Raw genomic sequence first — 24,646 nt, 5'->3', positions numbered from 1 at the left:
TTACAGAAGTGTATTCACTCTTACTACTGTTACGGGAGATTTTGCAAAGAAAGTAATTTTTTTTTCAACTACCTATATACATATATATGCAAAGAGAATGTGAGTTGAGAACCAAGGGAGAATGGAAGGAAGGCATATTTGCTACTAAATTCTAGCTCCTCTTTCCCTACTTGGGCCTTACACTTGTCCTTTCAAGTTACTCTACACCAAAGTGATATTTCACAGGGATTTAATTCAGTGTCACAAACTAAACAAGATTCCAAATGTTTCAAAAAATTGCCATAATTAAAGATGTCTTTGCAGAATAAAGTCTGGGCTGGTTCTCTGCTGCCTGTCACTCAGTCGCTATTCGCATCACCCCACAGAGTGCCAAGCAAACATCAGATGTTTCAAACTCAGAATGAGGGGATCATAAACCAATTTTGCAAAAGCAACTACTACTCCCATGGTTTAGAATACAATGGAAAAAAAAGGCCTATGCAAATGCTGGAGGCAAGATGCTGCTTAATATTCAGCAGTTAACAACAGGCATGCAGTTTAAACACCTATGAAGGTAGCTTGGCTGGCAAGGCACTACCTGGCAGCCTTTACGACCGATTTTTGTTGCTGAAAAGTATTGTGCAAGAGAATAACAACTCTTTTCTTTTCAGTGTAAGAGCTGAACAGGTTTTAAATATACACAGACCTTCCCAATGGGGAGGACGTTTGCATAAGTAGGCTGATTCAGTGAAGCATATCTACGCAGCACATGTGCAATAAGCAGTTAGGTGCCCATGTTAGGTTTCCTGTGATTTTTATTTTAAATTAAAGTCCTGATAAAAGTCTGGAGTGCATGCCAGCTAACCATGTGCAATTCAAAATGTGCATTTTATGGGATTTCACCTGCAAAATGTTGGCAGGTTTCTTCAAGTCATGTGACATAACTCAAGTATTGTTTTGTGGGGATTTCCCTCAGAAGGACTATTTTCACTTGGAAAGTCTACAAAAATATGAGCTTAGTCATTTTTCTAATTTCAGTTCCTCTCAAAACAACAACAACAATCAAATAATCCCTTTTCTCCTATTTTCACAAAAAAGTATTCTCAGAAAAAGAATCATTTCAAATGGAAAAAAAAAAACCCTAAATTCCCTTATCAGAATCTTAATATAAATCTGCTTGGAATTCAACTAGCATGAGCATTTTTTGGTCACTGCAAAGTTACCAATATAAGCTTCCAAAATAAAGGCACGCTTGTTTCAAAACACTTCATATACATTAAGCATTTTATATGGAACATTCTGATCTCCATGCATATCATCCATGCACCCAAGAGTGGCATCAGCCTGAAGTTCTGCTTCCAACCCTAGAGAGACAGCAAGGTGAAGGATGACTAGAAGGCAATTCCCACACCAACTCCAATTCAGAGCCTTGCACGTTGCAGTGCTGCGGTATAAATTCAGAAGTGTCATGCAAATTCAGAATACCCTCTGGTGCTATAATGTCACCGACGTTTGACAGAAACTTAACAAGAGAGCTCAGCAGGTTCACAATTTGCAGGTATACAGGTGAGTTTGTGCAGGAGTTGTTAAGTTCCCACAAGCAGAGAGAGTTTTTGTTCCAACGAGCCTCTGCCAACAATAAGAAAGAAAATAATTTACAGAGAAGGCTTCCTCTGTGGACAGCAGGGAGAAAGGCAGCCCTTGTGTTTTGTTTCTCATTCTCATTTTACAGCACCAGATATGCGTCCAAATTACTCAGGTCACTAAAGAATTACCATACATCTTTCTAAGCAATCATCACTATCTCTCATTTTTACTATCCGAGATAAGGAATATATTTTGTTACCATTAGCAGGAAGATAGGTGAAAAGCTGATACTGGCTTCTCTTTCTCTTTCCGTTGCAGACATAGAAGTTGACCTGAACAGGACTGGTAATTCTCTGATTGCGGAAAGGTGGTATCTCAACCACCAGCGAATTCTATGAAAATAAATCAGAAAGTCAGGGTATGATTGAGGCAGTCAAACTGCACAATCAATAACATGCACACATTAATCCTATGAGGGATGTCCCCAAGGAGGAACGTTGTTTCTACGGAAGGAATGGTGGGCTGGCCTTCCTGGGCAACCAGTGAGTTGCAGTAAACGCCTCCCGCCACCCCAGGTGTCCTCGTGGCAGGAAATCCCACCAGCTCATTCCAGGTTTGAGCCTTTTCAGCAAAGGAACAGTGGGCTTGCAGGCAGGACGGGCCCCCTGGCTTTGTATGTGGGGGGATAAGGGGCTGCTAAGGGCTGGGGCTTGGAGCTGGGCCACACAGAGCACCAGGAAGGCTGCACCTTTAACAACACCCTGATTTTCACAAGCCCTGAGTCTCTCTTCTGCCTCACCCACTGCTGAGGTCAAGCTCATTTCTATGGAGAGACATCCAAGTGGCTGAGGCACAGGCCTGCTAGCTTCCCAGAAGGATGCCGGTGCTGTATAAAGGCAAATGTGTGGAAGGTGGCCTGGGACATCTGTCCACACAGCTGGCGAGTGGCACACTCCTGGGAGGGGAAAGGCGAGGTGGACCACGCGAGACATGGCAGCACACGGGCTCACAATCAAATCGTGGGCTCCAATTAGGCAGTAGAAAGCACAATCACTCAGTTGGCAAGTCATCTCCAATATACCTTGCCCTAACATAGCTTCCTTTGCAAGGTGAATTAGGACAGGAATATGATTATTCAAATATTTCCATTTTCCACAATGAAATGTCATTTTTTCGCATAACAACTCAGGAAGTTTTAAGCATGCTAATTTCTGTGGAAGGGAGATCTCAAAAGAGCATCTAGTACCACAGAAAGGAGCATTGGAGGTGGCGGAGATGATCTTCCACTGTTAGAAAACAAATGCTCCAGCATGGGGCTAATGAAAAACTTGGCTGCTAACTGACACAAATGAACAGTAAAATCTGTTGTGACTATCAAAACCTCCCCTGGCACTTTCTGAAAGAGTAAAAGGGAATGTTAATCTCGGTGTTTGGCCTGCTTTCAACTGAAGTCTTTAAATTGTTTGCCTGCATGTCTCCAGCAGATTCACAGCTAAAAAACTACTGCATATTGCTGTAGAGCTAGAAAAGTTGCCATATTTCCCACCTATAGTCATGGTGAGTGAGCCACACTTCTCTAACTGTGGGGCTGATCTCCTATGAGGAGACTCACATTTCTTCTGCTGAAAGTCCATGAAAGCCAGGCAAAATGATGAGAGATTGCTTTGGGAGCAGAGAGAAGAACCGACCCAGCAAGTCAGAAGATGAGCAGACGGGGCTGGCCCATCCTGGACAATGAAAAAATATTTTCCGACTGGTCTCTCCTATTTTTGGGACAGATTCCAATGAAGGCTTTTTACCCTGTGCTCCCATTAAAGAAAGATTTCCAAGAGGGGAGGCCTAAGTACTTGTTCTGTTTCAGAGGGGAGACACAGTGCCAAAGCCTTGGAAATCCCTCTTTAGAAACAGTGGTAGAGAAGGCAATATATATTTTTCATCTTGATGTTAAAATATTTAAGGCAGACTTACTGGCTTGCACATTTCTTTGTCGGTTTTGGCTTCCATTTCCCACACATGGTGACCATCTAAAAGACAAAAGAAAAAGATATCTAGTTCTGTCCTTTTTTCCTCTCCTAGGCCTACAAAAGAATGACTTTGGCAAAAAATCTCTTTGATGGAAAGGGGCATCGCATATAGGAAAAACAGCTCTCAAAATACTTTGCCCAAACTTTGCCCAACCAGGAAGTCATCTGTGTAACCTGCTACAGGATCTCACTGAACACTTTTTATGGGAGAAATCACAGGGCAGAGCACATAATACTGCGATGGGGCAAAGACACCGGGATTTTGTTTTGCTGCTAATTTAAATAGAATATGCAACTGTTCTATGCTTTAGCTTCCCAGATTTTTCAGACAAAAATACTGGCCTCTATCAGGTCTTTTGATCACTACATATGCATTAAGTCATATAAATGTTTGACATTCATATGAAATAAAGCAAAACAAAAGCAGTACTAGGGAAGCTCCTCAGCCATGCAGCATCTCATTTTAATGTACTCCTACTTGTCATAATTCTGCCGCTTGCCTCAAAAGGCAAGACAATATGGTGGGAAATGTAGTTTCTGCAGATCGTGACTCCATTTTAAGGTTGGTTTAGCTCAGCTTAGTGGCCCAGCCTACAGTTTTCTGGGGCTGCCCCCAGTGCTGTGTTGGGTCCTTCTGATGGATTTGCCATAACTACCAGTTTTTCCGAGGTCTTGTCTTTTGAAACAAATTGGTTTTATCTGTTTATCTATTTATTTCTTTCTACATCTCACTGATACTGAAGTAACTGGCCAATAACAGTTTTTTCTTCCTTGCGGCTTCAAAACTCAACAGCAAAGAAATTAGAAAAATAATGCAAAAATTAAGGTTTCCATTCTGCAGGCCTAGAAAAACAAAAACATGTATGAAAGGGCACAAGCACATTGCTCTCTAACTTCAGCAGCAGGGACGCATGCCGCTCAGTGAGTCCCACCGTTGTCAGATGTCACTGGAATGAATGGGAAAATTAGACTTTATGTCATCTCTTTTGTATATTTATTGCAGCATCGGGACATACAAATGCAAATATTAGCTATTTTGAACTTCATCACATAGACGTGGCCCGGCCTTAAAAAAACAGCTCTCAGCAAGGTAAAACAGTGAATGCACTTTTTCTTCTCTCTTCACTTTCATGGCCAGGATAGAGGTGACGCATTTAGGACTGTCTGATTTATTACAAATGTCTGTAAATAATATTTTTGTGTACAGCTGTCCTACTGTGAAAGGAATGTTGTTGAGGAACTAGCACTGGCGATTGTTGTGCAGTCTAAAACCATTTCTTTTTAACGTATGGAAAGAAGAGCAACACGAAAGCAGCAGCACAAATAGCACAGTAAATTTGGCAGGTCTTTCTGTAGGAAACAATTAGCAGATCGACCCATAGTTTCTTCCTACATTTTAAATTGTGACACTGGAAAAGGAATTCCTTTAATAGGTACTGCCACGTTTGGTGGGGGAAGAAGAGGATTAGCCAGACCACGCTCAAGTCTCCTTAGCGATGCCTTTTAAGAGCGCCAGAATTGAAGCAGACTTCTCAGGAGGACTGGAGATCACTTCACAATTTATCCAACAGATGCTTCCCCCAAGCTGTCAGTAAAAAAAAAAAAAAACTGACCAAAACTCTGCAAGCCAGGACATATCTGTCGTCTGCGAGCAGCCTCCTTTATCTCCTGCCCCTTCGCTATAAAGCCCTCGCAGCCCCCCCCTTCCAAATGAATTCAATCAGTTCTCAAAGTAACACACCGCTGACAGCATCACACATTTTCAAAGTTACAGTCAGCTTAGGAACTTCTGCTTTGTAATGGGATTTTTTTTTTTTTTAATCTAAAGAAGTCCAGACTAGTAGTTGTGTGTTCAATTTGCCTTTGTAAATGGATTACCAGAACCTCAGGTTTTTTGTTATGTTTTATTTCTGCTCTGTGAGATGAATGATCTGATTCAGGTTTCTGTTTTTTATTTCCTGCCGATACTTTGGCAAAATTCAAAACGACTCCATCTATACCTAATCTTTCAATTACTTCAAGCAGCACTGCCTTTATGCGCTTTTGAATTTCTTACGATGACAAAGAGAGTTTGTTCAGAAATATTTTAAATGCTATAATCTAAATTATTATGAAAATAAAAATCCAGAGCCGTGGTTTGTCTTTGGAAGCTCATAAGAACAATACGGTTCTTGCTCCAAGAAACTCTCCTGAGACTGTCCAGACCATGCTGCTCAGTGACTGGAGGGGCAGGAGAAGAGAGGGGAGAAGGAGGGAACAGACAACTCATTACGAGCTAGTGACATTTCATTTAACAAAAACATAAGGAGGAAAAGTTGTTATGAAGCAGAGAGAGAAAAAAAAAAAGACAATTCCTCATATTACGTCTGGTGAACCAAGAGGGAAATCTCAACGCCCACGGACTGGGACCAACTCCAGGAGGGAAACCTTAGACCACTACGTCAACCTCTTACAGTAAACATGTTTTGCAGGTTTAAACGGTTCAGCTGAAATTAAAAAAAGTGAGAGGACTAATGGCTACAGAGCAGCGTACGGGAGCTCAAAGCATTAAGAAAATCTGCCTATGCGGGAGAAAACTGCTTTGCCCCCAGTGCCACATGCGCTGGGGATCCTACCAAGCAGGCGGGATACCGTCTCTTGTCAGAGTGTGCTCGAGGAGGGAGGACTGATAAACCACAAAAGTTTCCATTGTACGCCTGCCACATCTGCAGCCGCCTGGCCGCCTCCGAGCCCAAGGCAACTCCCTCCTGGCCAAGGGCCAACAAAAGTACACCAGAGCAATTTATACCTTTCCAAAATGCAAATAATTCAAATTACAGACATAACACAAAGCTGAAGCAGACACATTTCAGGCATTCCCGTTAAAGTTTACTCTCTGGAATTACTGTACCCAAATGGGCAGTTGTTATATGAGGGAAGGGGGGGGGGAGGCAGGCGAGGAAGGAGAGGAGGAGGGAGGGAAGAATAGAGAGAAGGCAGAAAAGGGTTTTCCAAAGGTCTGTCTTCACTCCCTTTCATTTTGTTATTTACTTTTACAAAGTAATAAGAAGTGTTTTCTCCAAATTTAACGCCTGGCTTTGTTTTGGCATTTAAGCTTTATATTATAACATTTTGAATGGAAAAACATCTCTCTCTAAACTTTAAAAAGTTGCGTCAAGGCATTACACCGGTATTTTTTTGTTTGTTTTTACCAAAAGGGAAAGAAAAACAAAGGAACTGCATGCCGGCCGACCGGCGGGGGGAAGCCCTCCAGAATCCCCGCTCCATGGACGCCAACAGGAGTTGGCTTCTCCGCGCCAAGATTTCGCCGGGGGATTCGTGCCACGGGCTCCAAGGAAGGAGCTTTGAATCACTGCTCTTCGCCAGAGGCCGGGCAAGGCCAGCGGCAGCGCTCGGCAAGCGAGAAACCCCCCCAGGCCCCTGGGGCTCTCGGGCCGCAACAGCCGGCCCTGGGCTCGGGGCGGCGCGCTGCTTCACTGACAGGTGGCCATCAGGGCCCGTTTCAGCTGAAGGCACTGCGTTTTGTCAGGAAGTCTGACATTTCGAGATCGATCGCTGCGATGGGCTATTTACAGCCTTTTGGGTGCGCTTCCTCACAATCCACTTCAGCTTTTTTTCCCCACCGTCACACTCGGAGCACCTGGGCTTACTAACGATGAAAACACCACCACCCTACCGCGCTGCTCTGGGGGGACTTTCAGCGCCTGAGAATATGAGCGGCCAGTTTTGAAACGGAGCAGCTTAACGGTGAATGGGCCTTTGTAGTTCGCTCTTATCAACTGCCCGTTCCAGCCTTAAAGGAAACTGCGCAGAAGTCCAGAAGTAAAAATATTCTAATTCATTAGGGAATTCCCTGCAGTATGAGTCACAGAAACGGCTTCCCCACCACACCCATCTAAAAGATTTCCACATAAAAAGGCACTGTAGAGGCCTGTTTTAACACAGAGGCAGCACTAAAAAGTAGTTGTGTAAAGCTAACAGCATCAGTTATTCACACACAAAGCCGTAACAGACCAGAAAACATGGTTTTGTTTTTTTTCACAGAAGAGTAACAGTCAAAGGGCTGTAAAGACTTTCCAAAGAAATTTTCTGCTATCTTCTAAGTCTCCTCATTGCCCATCAAGAAGGATGGTCCAAGGTTTCCAGAACCACATTCAGCCCCTGTGCACCAGGGAGCTGTAAGCACGGTACACCACAGCTTTGGGAGCTCGCAAGAGTCAAACCACCAGCTTAACTTTCATGGTAGACTGAGGGATGGCAGAAAGAGGAAGGAATACAAGTTACCAAAAAAAAAAAAAAAACCAAAAAAAACAACCCACCCCAAACTGGAAACTAGGGAGAGTACAACACAAGCATCTGGCAATCACTTAAGCCTTGCCTCTATGAAATGGGCATAATGGGAGAGTTTAGACATATTTAAGTGATCTCACTTTAGTACAGTAGGTTAAAACAGTCTATATTATTTAGTAGTCCTGCGTTTCCTTGAGATACGAGAAGAACAGATACTATCTAGGATTTCCCTGCCTATACATAGTGTGCGTTTTCTACTCTTCCAGCCTGAGGCTCAACAGAGCTTGACTGCACTGGCTGGATTGTAAATGTGAATTTACACTGTGATATATTTGCAAGACAGTGAAACTAATCCTATCCCCTCAAAGGAATGCACTGTTTGATTAACGTGTTGTGAGATTACCCTAAACAGTCATGCCTATACACCCCTGACTACCTTAACATGTCTGCAACAGGTAGGACACAAATGCTATGCAAAATGATTATCCAGTGTAATTTTAAGGTGCTCTACAAAGGTAGCCTAGCCTCCAATTTGCCCTATTAATGTACATTCAAATCCTTTAGTACTGAAGGATTTGCAAGTTTTCAGTTTGCACTCCCATCCTTTTTTCCCTGGGAAGTACACTCATGGCACTGAGATGATTGATCTGCGAATATGTCCGGAAGGAAAGGACAGGTTTTCAGTGACAGAAGAGAACGAACACTAAGACAAAGTCCTGTCATCTAGACCTAAAGCCATGCAATTTTGTGCTGAGATGCTATCCATTTTCATGTGCAAGGCAGTTTAGGCCAGGTCTACGCTTGGGCTGGGAATTACAGAGGAGAAGAGGCGGGTCGAGCGCTTGGAGCAGAGTACTCGCCCAAGCCCCTGCTCAGCGAGACCTGCTCATGCTGCCTCATCTACTGGGTAACGCACGTATGCATGAGCATTTTAGTGCCAGATTTCTCTCTAGAGGCGTCAGCCTTTAGGATTTGAGGATAACATAAGGGGAGCCAGGATGCTCTTCCAGCCTGATCTATTACATAATGCAGGCGCCTTGTTGTGAAGAACATTTTCCTAACTGGATACCAGCAAACCCAATTATCGATGGGTGGAGTCAGTCCCAATGTTTACACACTGTGCATCACAGTACATTTTAAAAGACATTTACAAGGGGCAGATTATAAGCATTAGTGAGAGCAGCTAAGCAGCCTGGCAGGGGATGCACAGGGAAGATGGGAAAGGAAGGGAGCAAGGAACTGTTTAGAAATGCAGAGGGAGCTGCTGCACGCGACCTCCTTGGCTAGCGCTGCTTCGTTCTGCCAGCCCACGCCTGCCCACCGCCGGCAGCTCGGCCCCTTCCCCTCACTTCGCTTCCCACATCGCTGCGGCCCAGCTCACCCCCTCCCCAGCTACTCCGATTTCCCCTTTGCTCTTCCGCTTCTTTTGTTACAGGATCGCACGGTCACTGCTTTCCCCCCCCCCCCACTTTATTTCCCTCTTCCTTGCCAGAGAAAAAAAAAAAAAGCTATTCTTCCCTGTCCTCCTCACAGCCTACTGTCTTCCTACAGAGGGATTTTCTCCTCTGCAATTTTGTTCTCTGTCACTGGCATGTCTTCTGGCATGCATCAGTCCATGTGCATCAGGGTTCATGTGTAACTGGCCTATTCTTACTTCCAAAACAAAGCTTCTATATTTGTTTGCCTGTCCTCATAGGCACTTTTGCAGCATACGGATCTTGTGCACATTCATTCTACTACATATTTTTGAAGTCGTAAGCTGAACATTACGTATATTCACACGTCCCTCTGTCATGTATGTGGCAGAAAATTTTTGCTCGAGTTACCTTTTTTTTTTTGCCTTTTAACCTTAAATTAACAATAAGAAAGTCATTTGGGAGTCAGGTAATAAAAATCCAGTAAGAACAGCACCTTACAGTACAGAGGCATCTGTGCCAGAAGTGCAGTTCTTTTTGTGATTGCTCAGTTGGGCAGTCCAGAAGCTGAGGGACTCACTTTGCCTAAACTTCAAACCTTTTCAGCTGATTTTACCAAAGTATGTCCAACTGACTTTGCAATTATTCTGAGTTCAAGTGAGTGTTTTCAAATTAATTGTAATTTTAGCCCAGGTAATTAAAAGGAGGCACTGTGCTGCAAACTGATGAATGAGGGCTCACTGGGAGCCAAAACAATCTGGAATGACCTGCCAGAACCCATTTTCTGCAGAATGGAAGCTGGTTACGCAATTTGTGCTCTCTGACACCTCCCTCTATTCAAATTACTGTTGGTCTTAGGGTTTTATTTAATAACTTAGTAATTCCAGGTCTAAGATATTCAAATCAGAAGGAAAACTGCAGCTTAACATCCCTGCAAAAGCTCTCTAGAGCAGGCAGGTCAAACTGAGCACACCAGCAGAGCCACCCATCAGCAGAAATGGTAAGACTTCATTTTGTCTTCAGTTGCATGTATGCGATTTCCTCGCCTTCACAATTTTATTTTCCTCTGGAATCCTCTCGTTGGCTGAACTTGTGTCTTTTTCGCTGAAGCTGAGCAGAATAATCCCAATCCATTTTCTTCAGTCTAATCTTCTGTCTCACATTTCTCTCATGCTATCTGAGTAACAAAACTCAAATCCAATTTAAACCAAATTCCAAGTTCTCCTTTCAAGAACAATTCTTTTCCTCTACTTCCTCTATGTTTGATGCCACCACCCCCACCTGCCTCATAGCTCTTAGGCCTGTAACATACAAAGTTATCTTCCTCTCTTTCTTTTTCCTTGTCTTATATCTAAGCTGGATTAAAATCTTTTCAGTTCTTGCTGAACCATTTTTAAGAGATTAACTCTACCTTTTATCTATATGGCCACAACTTCTCACCTTCTAGAAACACCCCATCTCAGCCACCCCATCATGACTTTTCAGCAGAGTCCAAACAGTAACCTTTTGCATGGCATTTTGATTTTTTCCATTCTACTGTTCCCTCATGTCCCTCCCACTCGTTTCCCTTCCCCTGCAGGGTCAGGCTCAATCTTAAAGGTCCCTCCTCCTCTTTGCTGATTATCTGCCTTGACATCAGCTTCCCTGCAACAAGGCATACTTTGGAAATGCCATATAGAGATATATCTCTTCTTCTCTTAAATGTCATTGTACTTTCTTCTGCATTGCTCCTGAAGGTGCCATCTTACTCCTTCAACAGGCCTAAAGAGGATATGCTACTTTTCCTTCAACTCTCCCCATTTTTACTGTGATGCTTGCTGAAGACATGAACCAGCTCGTAATGACCAGTCCGGGAAGCAGTAGGAGAGAATGGACGGTGTTCTTGCAAAAGATGTATACCATCCCTGCAAAACCTATGTACTTTGAAGGTACCTCCTTTCCTCTACCATATCTATGTGCTGATGGCTGCATAAGACTAAGCTTTTCGGTAAGGGCTGTGAATTCCTGTGTGTTTGGGCAGTGGGTCCTACTAGAACGGTCACAACAACAACTATCTGAAACCTTATGCTACTTACAAAGTTAAGAGACAAAGTGTCTTAACTGATTGCACAGATCCAGCTGCTTGAAGCCATTTAGCTTGGAAAAGACAAGAAAGAAAAAAAACTTCAAGCGTTCAGTCACAGTTTCTGAAATAATTAAAGATTCACAGGATTACTCAAGCAATTGACTTAACTAGACACTTTACACTTCTCTCTCTTTCTCTGTTGTCCATAGTAAGTATCTGTGATTGACTGATATCACAGTGAGAGCTGCACCCAGGATGAGGCTTGCTGCTGCTGATACCACCATCTCATGTGCATGGTTGCTGTCCCGCTCTGTCTTTGCCATTCCCTAGACTAAACAGCCAGGAAAATCTGAAACATGCTGACGTTTCCTACAAGCTGTATCACTGCTACTGCACGCGTGTGAAAGGCTTCCACCATCAAATGATTCCATCGCTTGATGATACTATTTGCCCAAGGATATCTATTTCTGGGCAATGGCCAGAAACCCCTTCAGCTATCAATATATCTTTAGGAAATAGGTACAAGTGACCTTCACGTGAACTCTGTGCTCCCAACTTGTATGCCTTTGAAGTTTCCAGTTTATCTAGTTTCCAGACTTTTTAACCTCAGTGCGCATGAGTCAGTGCATAACCTCTCACTGCCAACTGGAACGTGTGTCCTGAACTTGGGTAAACAGATAGATAAAGACAAAATTATGTAGTATCTGTCCATCTGACGAGAGGGAGAGGGGGAATTTTGCCACTTGCTTATTTATTATGTGAGCTACAGTGCGATTACCAGTGTGAAACATGACCCTTTTTTGGCCAGTTGCCCCCCAAACTGTGACTGCTACTGGCAATGGAAAGAGCAATGGAAAGATCTCTGAGAATGTAAGATCTTTTACCAAATGGAGCTCTGCCAAGACTCAGGTCACCAGTCTCCACATCACATCACATCACCTCAAAACAGACTCCAAAGCTAGAGCTCCAAAGCGCAGCTAAGTCAAACCAAAAACCCCACACGCGTCCCCAGCATGCCCGCTCCAGCCAAATGCCGCTCACAAGTCTCAGGGACACAACATCTTTCAGAACTTTTTGAACGTTCTCCTTAAGTTAAAACACTGCACTTGAGTATCTGCTGTATAAAAAGGTAACTGTTGCTCACGCAACGTATAGGAAACAGAACTGAACTTCTCGACAATGCTTCAAAACTTCAGACTGACATTTTTATCTTAAAGCAGCAACCAATCAACTCTAATCTTTGCCAAAAACAGTGAAATTTGAGAGGAACAAAAACCCTGTGAAATGCTTGAGTGGACACCTAAACTCATTCGGCTTCATTCTTTTCCATCTTGCACTTGCTTTGGGCAAACGTTCAGTCGACCAAATTTTACAACACTGTCAATGGCAAGTAAACTAAGTTTTCCTATCTGAAGTACTTAGGGAATTTCTCTAAGTGTGATTACTGTGATTTCCTTCAGCACATATATGAAGAATTTGGTGATTTCACCTAGCTATCTTTTACCTGCTCTAGCGTAACTGTTACCACGTCACATCTTTGCGTTCCAATATCATAAAAATGTTCAGCTGAGGAACAGGAATAATTGTGACAGAATAAATCCATTTAACAAAATAAAACCAATGGAATTAACAGTGAAGCAATAACTAAATCTGACAAACTCTTTAATTGTTTGAGAATATTCAATCAAACAAAAAGAGAAGGAAATCAATGGATGAAATGCTGTTTAGGTACTGTTTACTACCGTATCTTTCGGCAGCTTAACTTCCACAGGCTTTGGATGCGATAGCTGGGGATATTATGTAATTAGGCTACAGAGTATGGAGGTGCTAGGATCGCTGTTGGTTTGAAGGCTGTGTAATTAACAACATGTTCAAACCCATAAAGTCCATAAACCTGGAGTTATTCAGAGATATAGCGTTACAAATTGTGAACTCTATTAAACGTCCATCCAAGAGAGCGATGCATTTTCAGGGAGACACTTGTCACAATGAATATCAAGTACACGTCTTTGACCATGAAAAAATGGCTCTCAAAATTAACAACAAAGATCCAGCAACTCATGTTACCATCCAAAATTCAGCTCTGAAAACAAATACATGATGCTTCCAGCAGTTGTTACAAAAAATGTAATTGCCAGATATATACTCTTTAAACATACTCTCAAAAGATTATTGCTTTTTTCAAACCTTCCTTAATGATTTTTTCCTGATGCATTTACCACCTAGAAACTAAATAAAAGGTTCAAAAAAAAAAAGAGTAAATCAGTTAGCGTTATTTATTGCAATTCTAGATCAAGATCTGTACTCTTTTAGATCAGCGCGTTAGACAGGAAACATTTTGTTGCTTCCTAGTCTTTCAAAGCTAGCAAACATCAACTTCATTCCATCCATTTCTGTAACCAAAATGCACACCTAACCTCCACAGTGAATCCAGCAGAGAGACATCAAAGATCCTTGCCACTAACATGTTGCAAGCAGGTATTTTTAGAAAGTACTAAGGCTTCTGATGGAAAAAAGCTTTCTGTGGGGTGCCTTGCACCTAGCACCCAATAACTGTGACATGCAGACTCACAGGCCACTTCTGAAACTCAGGAAGACAAAACCTTGAGTACATAGAGAGACAGAAACTGAAAAAAAGGGAAGAAAAAAAACTTGCTAGAGTAATTTGAAGGGCAAAGTCATCGTGGGACTCGTCAGTTTACGGAAATCCTGAATTTAAAAGAGTGAATCTCTCAAAGCACATTCGGCATTCACATTTTCACTATGCTTAAGTTTCTTGAATGGTCATTTTATGCCATCTTTCACCACTGGAAAATACAGTCTGATGCGCAAGTAATAAAACATTGACCAGAATCCCTTAAAATAAGTACTTGTTTCAACACACAAAACTTTTTTTATGGTACTATAAAAGGCTTGAGCAAATTTTAGTCCACTTCTGGAAAGGCTCATTGATTTACTAAAAAGGGTGCCCTCCGCCTCAGAGCGGCACTGTACCACAAGGGACTGCACTTTTCAAGCAAGGTCTCCCCGGCACTCCTTTCACAGGCCCTTCCGTACATCTCGGTCCCTTGGTTGCCTAATTTCCTCCCTGAGAGACGCAGCACCAGCAGGCACGTTTTGCTCCGTTTCATCTGCCTCGTGCCTGAAAAGAAGTCAGCAAGGGGTTAAGCCGAAAGCACAGCGTTGCCTCGCCAGCTCGAGGATTGATTTGATCATTCTTCAGGGATTCCCTCTTGTATGAGTCATTGTTAAGACAGACTCCCCACGCGGGAGGCCAGGATAATGCCATTCCTCCTGGGACCGCAACAGCTGAGCGCTAGCCCTGAAGACGCGGAGCTTGGGACTCACGCTTGGAAAAACACTCAGCGGACCACAGTGCGCTCAGCAGACTTAAAGAAATTATTCAGACAGAAAAAAACAAACAAACAAACAAACAACCAGTGTTCCCAAAAGCTGTGTTAACCAAGTACGCAGACTAGCACGAATTAGATGAGCTCACACAGACTACCTGCTGGCCTGGGGATTTTGCCCGAGTGAGGACTAAAGAAATGAGCTCATATAATCTAATATTTAAATTATATACAAGAGATGCAGTCCTTTTTGGAGTGCAATTATTCCTGTGATCTATTACTTTGTAATAGCTGAATATAGCTGCTGCCCACCAGGAACGTGATTAACATTTAGAATTCAAAAACAAAAGCAACAACAGCAGTAAAAATAAGGAGCGTCTCCAGCTAATCACCAAAGTTCATAACCAGCTTTCTAAGAGAAAGAGAAGCTATGCTGGTGTTCCCTCTCTTGACCTACTTGCATAGTCATGTAAGAGCTGAAAGGGAAAGAAACACAGCCTGCTGATTTTCAGAAGGGAAGGTTGGTATGCTTCGTTTTTCATTCAAAATTAAATATGCTGCTCAAAAATTGCACCAGAGCAGCCTGTCACTAAGACAATGATGCAGCACACTTGTTTGCTTTAAACGTGTGAAGCTGTATTAGGCAACGCAGGAAAGTGCTCAGTCCAGATGAATCCGCAAAATTGCTCTTTGTAGGCAACCAATTTGTAGTGACGCAATTGCCTTGTGAATCAGCAGTGGGGAAGCTGGGAGACTCATCTGGGCTGAGCAATTCTGGGTGATGCTGAGCACTTTCAACCTTAAAAGCTCAACACCTGCAGTGTACTTGCATGAGGCAGCACCATCCTGCAATTACAACAAACGTACCATGATATGACTAACGTTGGGTGGTAAGAGTCTCAGATCTGACCTTTTAACAGGGACTTTCTAAACGCTCTTGACTTACTTTTCAATGATGCCAGCTTACTGACTGACTCCCACAGTGCTGCCCTTCCTTGTCCATGGGGGTTGGGCAAGGGTGCAGAGGGATTGCAGGCCACCTTCTCATGTAGAAGAGATGCTCCTGCGGCAGGCCATCCTGCCACTCGAGGACTTCACCCCGTGGGTCTCTAGATCCTTTTGATCATTTACTTCCTCGAGAGCAGACCAAGTGAAACATCCATCATTTCCCCAGCGTAACCCAGTGCTCAGCCATACGCTCTTCGATTTCTCACAACTTTTAAAAATGTCACATATATAAAATATTTGTCACAGATACAAAATATTTATGCATCTGCTGCCTTCGGGCAGTCTCAAACTCCTTTTGTTCACGGGAGATATACACCTGGTTAAGAAGTGCAGGGCTGGCCCTGTTTTGCTTTTTTGTAATTTAAGGCTATAGTGTGAACATTTTGCTTTTGGTGTATTTAACGCTAGGTGAGATAGTGTGCATATCCAGACTGTGCTACCTGCTGTTAGTGAACAGTTTCACTGTCACAGTCCTTTGGGACATGATATTTCAAAATTTTTCGAACTCAATAAAAGAAGAGGAGAGAAAGTATGAAAGAGAGCACCCGTTAACGTGGCTTCCTTCCTGCAATGAGACAAATCTGGGATTTCACTCTAGAAATGTCACACTAACCCATTTTTGTACACAGAAGGAAGTTTAACTATAAAGCAGACATCAGCGTTCTTCCCTCTCCTAAGTCGATTCAAAGAGCAGAGTTCGGTTTCTTTAAATTTATTATTTTTTTTTAATTTTCTTAAGACACAGAAAGGATATTCTCATTTTTTCACAGCTGCGACTTTATGTGGATCACCATGTTTCCTCACCAGGGGAATATCAGCACAGCCTTGCTGAGCACAGAGCAGTACTTGGAGGCCAAAGACACTGCGCTGATTTGCTCTCGCTGCTGAGCCGGGACATCACCTCCCACTGACATATACTTTTGATCGCTTGAACTACACCAAACCAGGACCCCACTGTGAAATTTCAGGGAGGTCTTTCGCTCCTCCTTTCAGCCCGTTAAGAACTGAAAGGGCTCTCCCTGAGGTAGAGTCACGTCTATTTTGATTTCTTTACGTAAAGAGATACCCCTGCTCGCCACGAGGGTCCTTCCCCGTGACCCTGCCTTACTGTACCGCTAGCAAGGGAACGGCACGGGAACTTCACGAACGTTGAGGGTTAAGCGGCCGCAACGCCAGAGCCTGCCCTGGCGCGGCCGGGAGACGCGGCGTGCCGGAGGAGCGCAGGAGACGGTTTAAAGTTCAGGGGGGTTTCGGCTGGCAGCTGAGGAATCCGCGGCTTGTGCCAGCGCCACGGAAACCCTTTCCAAAACAAGACTCACAACTATCCTTAACTATCTCATTTCAGAGCCTGACTTTGACCCACAGCTCCGCTCCCACTGTCTTTTCCGCAGCATTAGGCGCTATCGCCGTGTGATCCGCGATTCCCGTCGCCGTCTTCTGCCGAAATCCGAGATCACGCCTGACGCTGCAGAACGGCAGCCCATGACTTACGCTCGCTTTAGCCTCGGCTGGGGACCCTTGCCTCAAAATAGCAGTCCCATCACGGATTGCGTGAATAGAGCCCAGAGAGGAGGGGCTGCGGAAACAGGAGAAGGCGACAGTCCTCCCTGAATCCTCATGGTAAAGCAGAAACATCGCCTCTGAACGAGTGAGTCCACGCTGCAAGTCCTCTTTAATGAATGGCTTGTAAATCGTCAAAGCTCTTCAAGGGTTTGTATTTTCTATACGACTTCAAAGGCCTCTATTGCCACCCAAAAATTGACCACAAAAAAAGGTGCATATGCACAATGTCACCAATACTGCTTCCTCTTCCACAAATTCTGAAAAGGTTTAGCAAGCTGCATCATCTTGTAGATCGCACACAGAAACGCTACGAGACTGTTCAGTCCGGAGAAGAGAAGATTGAGAGGCGATCTCATAAACGTGTATGAGTATCTGAAGGGGGAGTGTCAAGAGGATGAGGCCAGTCTCCTCTCCGTGGTGCCCAGCAACAGGACAAGAGGCAACGGGCAGAAACTGAACCACAGGAAGTTCCACCTAAACCTGAGAAAAAACTTCTTCACTGGGAGGGTGACAGAGCACTGGAACAGGTTGCCCAGAGAGGTAGTGGAGTCTCCTTCCCTGGAGATATTCAAAACCCGTCTGGATGTGATCCTGGGCAATATGCTCTAGGTGACCCTGCTTGAGCAGGGAGGTTGGACGAGATGATCTCCAGAGGTCCCTTCCAACCTCAACCATTCTGTGATTCTGTGATTCTGAGAGGCTTAGCACACTTTTCTCTGGCATAATAATAATAAACAAATCCTACCAGGTACTTCTGCGGTTTGCTACAAAAGCAAATGCCAAACCCTGACTTTCAGTGTCACTGTCGTCTACCTGTAACCACAACAGCTATTATGTGAAACTTTAGCGCTAAGTATGGCTCAGATCACTTTCACAGCTTTGCCCAGTGACATGGAAAACATATTATTATTACACGCAGAAGAAATGTGATTACAGTGCTTATGGTATCATCATTTGGCAAATGATCCGTCTTTCTTTAAGATTTTTCAAACAGGCAGAAAAAGGCAGACACGAGCCTAGATTGAAAGGAAATACCTGGTGCTTTCTCCACAAAGATGACTTTGGAGTCTTGCAGAAAGTTATGGCCAGTCAGTATCATTTTTTTCCCTCCAATAACAGGAAAGCTGTCAGTACTTTGCTTCTCCACCAGAGGCAGTTCCTGGGCAGATCTCTGAGCTGGAGAATTAAAAAAAGAAAAAAGAAAAAAGAAAAAAAAAAGGAAAAAAAAAAGCAACCACAAACACACACACGAAAGTAAATACTGCATTAGTAAGTATGTTTACCTTCACAAGATAAGCTGAGTTTGATACAGAAACAAAGAAAGGTCAGAAGGTCTGCAGGAAATATGGTTGGTTAAGTGCCTTGATAGTAAACAATACTACTATTAAACACAGCATTACAGATCAAAAAGGATCACAGAAAGAACAAGCTATTTAAAACTCATCTTGATCTATACTACCTCAAAAAGTATTTTGTTTATTTAATCTAAAGTAATTTCTCTAAAAAAACAAAAGATTGCTTTACCTATTCTGTGTAGGCTACGTGTTTACAAGGCACACATGAGAACAAGACCATCCATGTCCAAAACATGTTCTAGTCACTATAATCAGTGTTTCCGTTCTGCTAATTGCCTTTCAGTAGCAGCCACGAGCCTCACAATCCAGCAGAAGTTCACAGTTTAGACAGCGTATTTCCACCACAACCTAAGTGCCAAAACACGTGTGGATCATGCAAACAGAATCCTGTATTCTCGTGGCACCTATTTTACCACTCTCAACCGTGATACTGAGCTTGCATGCTTATGCTTCAAGGGATGATGCCACATTTTATCCAGATTACATGGTTCCTCCTGGTGTCACATGCACTAAGAGATGCATGAAGTTTTTGGCACCAGCTTATTCCACATTCTGCACTGGAAATAACACTTGCGCCTATTTTTTCCTTCTGTTTTCCGCTCCTTTGAGGAGGTGCACATCACACTTTTGCTTGTTACACACTCCTCAAAACTGCAACTCACTGATGCAAATACAAGCAGCTTCACATTTAGAGGCTTCCTGAACTTGGCATGGTTGCACAGAAGACCAGTTCAGGACGTATTCAACTTGTGGCCTTATCCTGCCACACAGGAAAAACAAAATTCTCATCAACGGGAGCAGGATGAAACCATGACTCCTCACTTTTTTTTTGCTTTGCATGCTAGCCTAGAACTTGCCCTAGAATAAGAATTTAGCTTGAAAAAGAAAAAAAGGGAAAATATTTATCTCATACACACCCTGGACAGAAGACACGGCTTTATGCCAGTCTAGCTGTTAAAGGTAAGGAGGCTCTTCGTTAATAGCACAGCCTTGTCCTAAAGCAACTCCGTTCCCACCACCAAGCGTTTGCCTGGCATGGCCAGGGAAATGGAGGTGCAGCAAGGACAGCGACTTTCCCCAGGGTAGTGAAGCAGAGCCACATGCTCCCTCAAGAAGACTGCAGCTAGAAAGGATGCTGCAAATTGCACAGAGGTTTAGCAGGACAACAGGAAGAAGCCAGTGAGGGCTACGCAGAATATCCTCCAAATTTTCACTGAAAACACATCTGGGCTTTTGTCTGCTAATCTGAATCCAATGAAACCTCCAAAAACTTTCTGGGTCGCACCCAGCACACCAAGTCAGCAATGGGAGTTAAAGTGAAATTCAACGTTCACCATTTGTATGGGAACGTTAAAGCGACACGAAGCAGACTGCTTTTGTTTTGTGACTGTGTAGGGGGGGAGGCTGACTAGGTTTCCAGAGCAAGAATGATACAGGTGCCTTTAGAGACTGCAGTAATATATCTGATAAAAAGTAGTCTCTTCTATCAAAGAGACCCCAATGCGGAAACCCAGTTTCTGTAGGTTTTCTGAAGCCGCAAGCAGCTTGTGCTGATGTGGCAGCTTTAGTGTGCTGCTAGCTCCTCATCAAAGGCGCTGGGGTTTTGTTTGTTGTCTTTTGCTTTATGTTGGGGAGCAAGTGGTGAACAGGACACGATGGGAGTTCTCCAAAACTCTTACAGCATAACTATGGGAGTATGGGAGTTACTCCATAACTCTTCTTATTTGAAGGGAGTCACCAAAATCCCAAATCTTCTCACTTCCAGATCCACTATTAGTTTAACGCAATTCTACTTTTAAATGAACTCTTCCTTACAAAATTGAATGCACAGAAAGCTAAACGTTTTTTCTAAGAAATGGGCATTTTTTAACAAACATACGCATGTCTTCAAGCAGTAGAGCAAGGTTCACAAAATATACAGGCAAAGCAAAAGCCATGTTTAACAGGCTAATGGGCAAAGATTTTATGTCAGGTGGCACAATCCCTGGCAAGAGAAAGACAGCTGTTGCTACTTACAGCACTCGATAGGGTTCGACGCTACTTGCAGAGACAGAGTTCTCCCGTTGGACTGCGGGATGTGAACTCGGAAGACGAGGCGCACTCGCGTATTCTTCCGCCCGATGTCCGTTTCTCCCTTCCGCAGCTCAATGTCAGAGTTTCTGAGTTTTAATATTCCAGCGCAGTCAATGCTATCCATAACGAAACACAGAGCAATTCAATTCATTTGAATTTCAGATTTCAGAAAGACACAGCTGTACAGTTTCTTCCCTCTCTCCTTCATGTTTTTTCTCTAAAATCTGAGTCAGACATTGGAGTTCTCACATGGAGCCCAATGACCAGACTAAACACTGCAGAACATCATTTAGCCCAGGATTTACATCCACAAGTATCTCTGTCGGGGCTATCTATCTGTAGCAAGAGGTACTAACCGCTGTTGAGCACGCAAATTTGGGCTGTTAGCTTTCACTTCAATTCCCAAAGGGAGAAAACCAAAAAAGCCTCCCTCCTCAAAACCTTCTGTAAGGATGGAGCTTATAGATTAAACTAAAGCCCCAAGAAACAGCAACTGAGGCGAGGAAAGTCCATGGAATGGCAGAGTGGTACACAAAGCGTTACCAACCTAGAATGCAGGGATGCCTATAATTTCACTTGTTATTGCTCATTTGGATAAAAATCTCCCATGACTTAGAGCAAAGTCCTGAAAATGCTTGTTAATGAGCATAGCTCTCACTGAGGTCAGTTCTGTTGTCAATGTATTTGTCCTTGAATGGAATTGGAAAGACTCCCAAAAGGAGTGTTGAGCCGAAGCTCTGCATAAAAAACCTAAACTCAGGGTTCTCCCTCCATCTTGGGGAAAATTATGCTTTTAGTCAGATAAAACTACTATTTCTGACCTCCCTCTCCCCTACAGTTCTTTTGGTTTACTTGTGGATAGGCCTATAAGCTGGAAAGTTTGTCAAAGCAAATTTTGTTCACAGAACAAAAGATATATAAACATAGGCACTGAAAAACCCACTGCAAAAATACCTCTGCTTTGGCGATGACTACAAAGCATGCATGGCAATTTCTTCTGGTTACAGATCTCTGGCATGCATTTTATTACACTGAATATGCATAGTGTAATTTTATTTTGCACATAGATTAAATAAGTCAGCATGCATGTAAACGCATTCAAACAGTTTAATTCCCCTCCAGACCTTTGAAGCTCAGTTCTGAAGCAAACTGCAAAGAACTACGGCAGCCTATTTTTGATCTGCGTTTTTTCTAAAGTATGGATTTCAGAGTAACAAACACCCTTGCTGATACGATCAAAGAAACTAATGAATGTATTAAAGCTTCTGAACAATGTATATTTGCAGATGAGTCGATAAGAATTATGAAATATTTGCACCTATGTCAAAATTCTGTAAGAAGATTCATGCAAGACAGAATAAAGTGTACTACTAGCTGCTGTCTCTTTTATAGCAATACTTGTAAAATAAATAAAAAAACTTAACAACAATTAATTTAGTCTCTATTTTAAACTTCAGACAAGGTCAAGCATTTAAATTCAGGCTCATAAAATCACAGACGTTAAAGCCTGAAATCAATAGGAGCATTTGAACGTGCGAAAGTTAAAATGCACAGATGAGCTTCAGTGCTTTGCTGAATCAACGCCTAAATACACAAAGTATCTGTGAGAGAAGTCCTTGGCTCCAAATTTCAACTCATTGTTAACTCTACATGAGGCTTTAGACTACTGACGTGTAAGGCTTATATATGCCAAAGCATTGTTTGTGGTTCTTGAGAGAACTCTACTACGATCTGGCACGCATGTCATGAAAATATTCAGCTTGGCTCCCGAACTGTGTTAACTACCTTTATTATAAGAAGAAAGACGACAGAAACAGTAACAATGTTCCTAAATGGCCAAAAATATTATTCAAACTGGGTAAATAAAGGGCCAAATAAATATTCCATGAGTATAAATCGGTGAAATTTCAGTAACTTCAATGGAGCTGTGCCAGCTTACAACAACAGAAAACACGGCCAATAATTTTGGAGGCTGCTCATGCCATACAATTACACCGAAGGACAGAGGTCCTCGACTCTTGAGTGATCACCCTAGTCCTGGTTGGCAATTAAGTTAACCCCGTTCTAGCTCTTCTATTTACATGATGCACTCTAGGGCATGTCGCACATGATGCGGCAAACTAGCTTCTAATAACTGCTACGTGCAGAAGGACTTCAGTTGTCTGATATCATTTGTCACTTTGTTAAGTGCAGAAAACAGCATATGAATAACAGGAGTGATATCCTGACCCTAGTGTAGATTTTCCCATAATCTTTGGTTTGGTGGGGCCTGGATTTCTGGCTTGCTTGCCTTCTGCCTGTCTACCTACCCATATTTCTGTATACCTATAAATACACACAAACATGCATATATATATATATATGTATAGATGTATGCATATATATTTAGACACACACACACTCTTGTACGCACATATGTACAAACACATTTACCCCAAGGCAGACAACTCAAATAAGGATGATGACCATTTAAACAGGAGAGATTAAATGATGTGGAAGCTCTCATACAGGTCACGTTCACAGAAGAAAATTTCACCCTTTCTAAGTAATCTTACAATGAAATTCACTTGTGTGTAATGGACCTACGGACCACTTAATTATCACTCAAACTCCTATCAACTCAGAGATTCTTAGATATTGATGCCTGCTTTTCTGCATAAGACTAAACTTACCTTAGTTTAACACGAGCGGTCTGCAAGTCATATCAACTTTAACTGCTTTAGTTCTAACAGTTTTGCTTCTAAATAAATGGCACTGCAAAACGCTAATTTTTATTATATAATAAATAAGAGTGGGTCTCAGCAAAGGCTAGATTATTTGGAAATACTGTCAAAGAGATTCTCTTGAAATCTAAAGAGAAACTTCAGTAGACCCTGTTCCTTGTGCTAGTGCATACAGGAGTACGAGGTATCATATTTAGAACCTAAAAGCAGGAGCTGAGGTAGGAGATATTTACAGCTTGGTAACTGAGATACTTATTTTAAATGGCAAATAAGCACATTGGCTGAAACTCTAGAATGAAAGCAATCAGTTGTCATAAATATTTGCAAAGTTCATTTTGTTGTTAAGTCGATTAGGAGCAGTTTTCTTAATAAACTTGTGAAAACCTACTGTTGCAGATAGAACTTCCAAAAAAAAGGCAGGAAAAGGAAAGTGTGTAAGAGGAAAAAAAAAGCATAGAAGAAATCAAGTGGACCAGACCAAGACCAAGAGGAAAGTGCTAAGCAGTCAGATGCAGTGTCTGGGTCTTACATTGCTCTCATGTTGTTCTCTGGAAGAAGTGGAATTTCCAAGACTTTGGTGTTGGAAAGTATTGTTTCATGGCTCGTGGTGGAAACGGTCTTCCCCGTGATTCGATGAACCTGGTAGAAAGCATGGGGTCGCAGCAGGCGGTCGTCTGCAGTCCCAATGAACAGCTGTAGCGTGAGCGGCTCACTTTCTAAGTAACCATGTAGCTGGCAAGAGAACAGAAAACGCCCACTGAGCACCATACACATAAACTGCTAGGAATCAATTAAATTTTTATAAGCAAGAGAGTCTAATTCAAGGAGAGAACTTGTGACAGGTGCTATGTGTTAAGTTCCCCCCTTCAATTTTTCCTGTAACATAATATTGGTACAATAAAAAGGTGCACTCAGAAAATGTCTCATTATTCTAAATGACCCGAGGCACTTCAGACAAGGTTAGCTTTTGAACTCCTGCTATGTGCATACAAAACTTGCGTAAATTCTCTTGCAGCGTTCAACAGAAAAACAACAAAGTCAATGTTCCCTCACAGTACTGAGGGTGGCAAAGCCAACGGGCTTGCCATTGGAAAGGACCACTGCTCATCTCTGGACTTCCAGGGTTGTCCCACCAGCCAACAGCAGGCTGCTGTTCAGGACACTTCTTTTTACGCTGATAAATACTGCCTGGAATAGAATGGAGGTAGATCACA

General features: G+C 42.8%; 1 protein-coding gene across 7 annotated transcripts in view; it reads right to left on the bottom strand.

Annotated features, from left to right (window-relative positions):
* NFATC1 (nuclear factor of activated T cells 1) overlaps positions 1-24,646 on the bottom strand; it is a 120,679-nt gene that overhangs the window by 49,090 nt on the left and 46,943 nt on the right. For all 7 annotated transcript variants that reach the window (XM_068931600.1, XM_068931604.1, XM_068931601.1 and 4 more), the window contains exons 4-8: positions 23,962-24,164; positions 20,653-20,825; positions 18,317-18,457; positions 3,535-3,590; positions 1,826-1,958 (exon numbers count right to left, since the gene is read on the bottom strand). In XM_068931600.1, the coding sequence (XP_068787701.1) occupies positions 1,826-1,958; positions 3,535-3,590; positions 18,317-18,457; positions 20,653-20,825; positions 23,962-24,164 (706 nt within the window). The remainder of the gene's footprint in view (positions 1-1,825; positions 1,959-3,534; positions 3,591-18,316; positions 18,458-20,652; positions 20,826-23,961; positions 24,165-24,646) is intronic.

The sequence above is a fragment of the Struthio camelus genome, chromosome 2 (assembly GCF_040807025.1).
Source record: "Struthio camelus isolate bStrCam1 chromosome 2, bStrCam1.hap1, whole genome shotgun sequence".
In the NCBI taxonomy this organism is placed as follows: Eukaryota; Metazoa; Chordata; class Aves; order Struthioniformes; family Struthionidae; genus Struthio; species Struthio camelus.
This window is presented reverse-complemented; position numbering and strand designations above follow the sequence as displayed.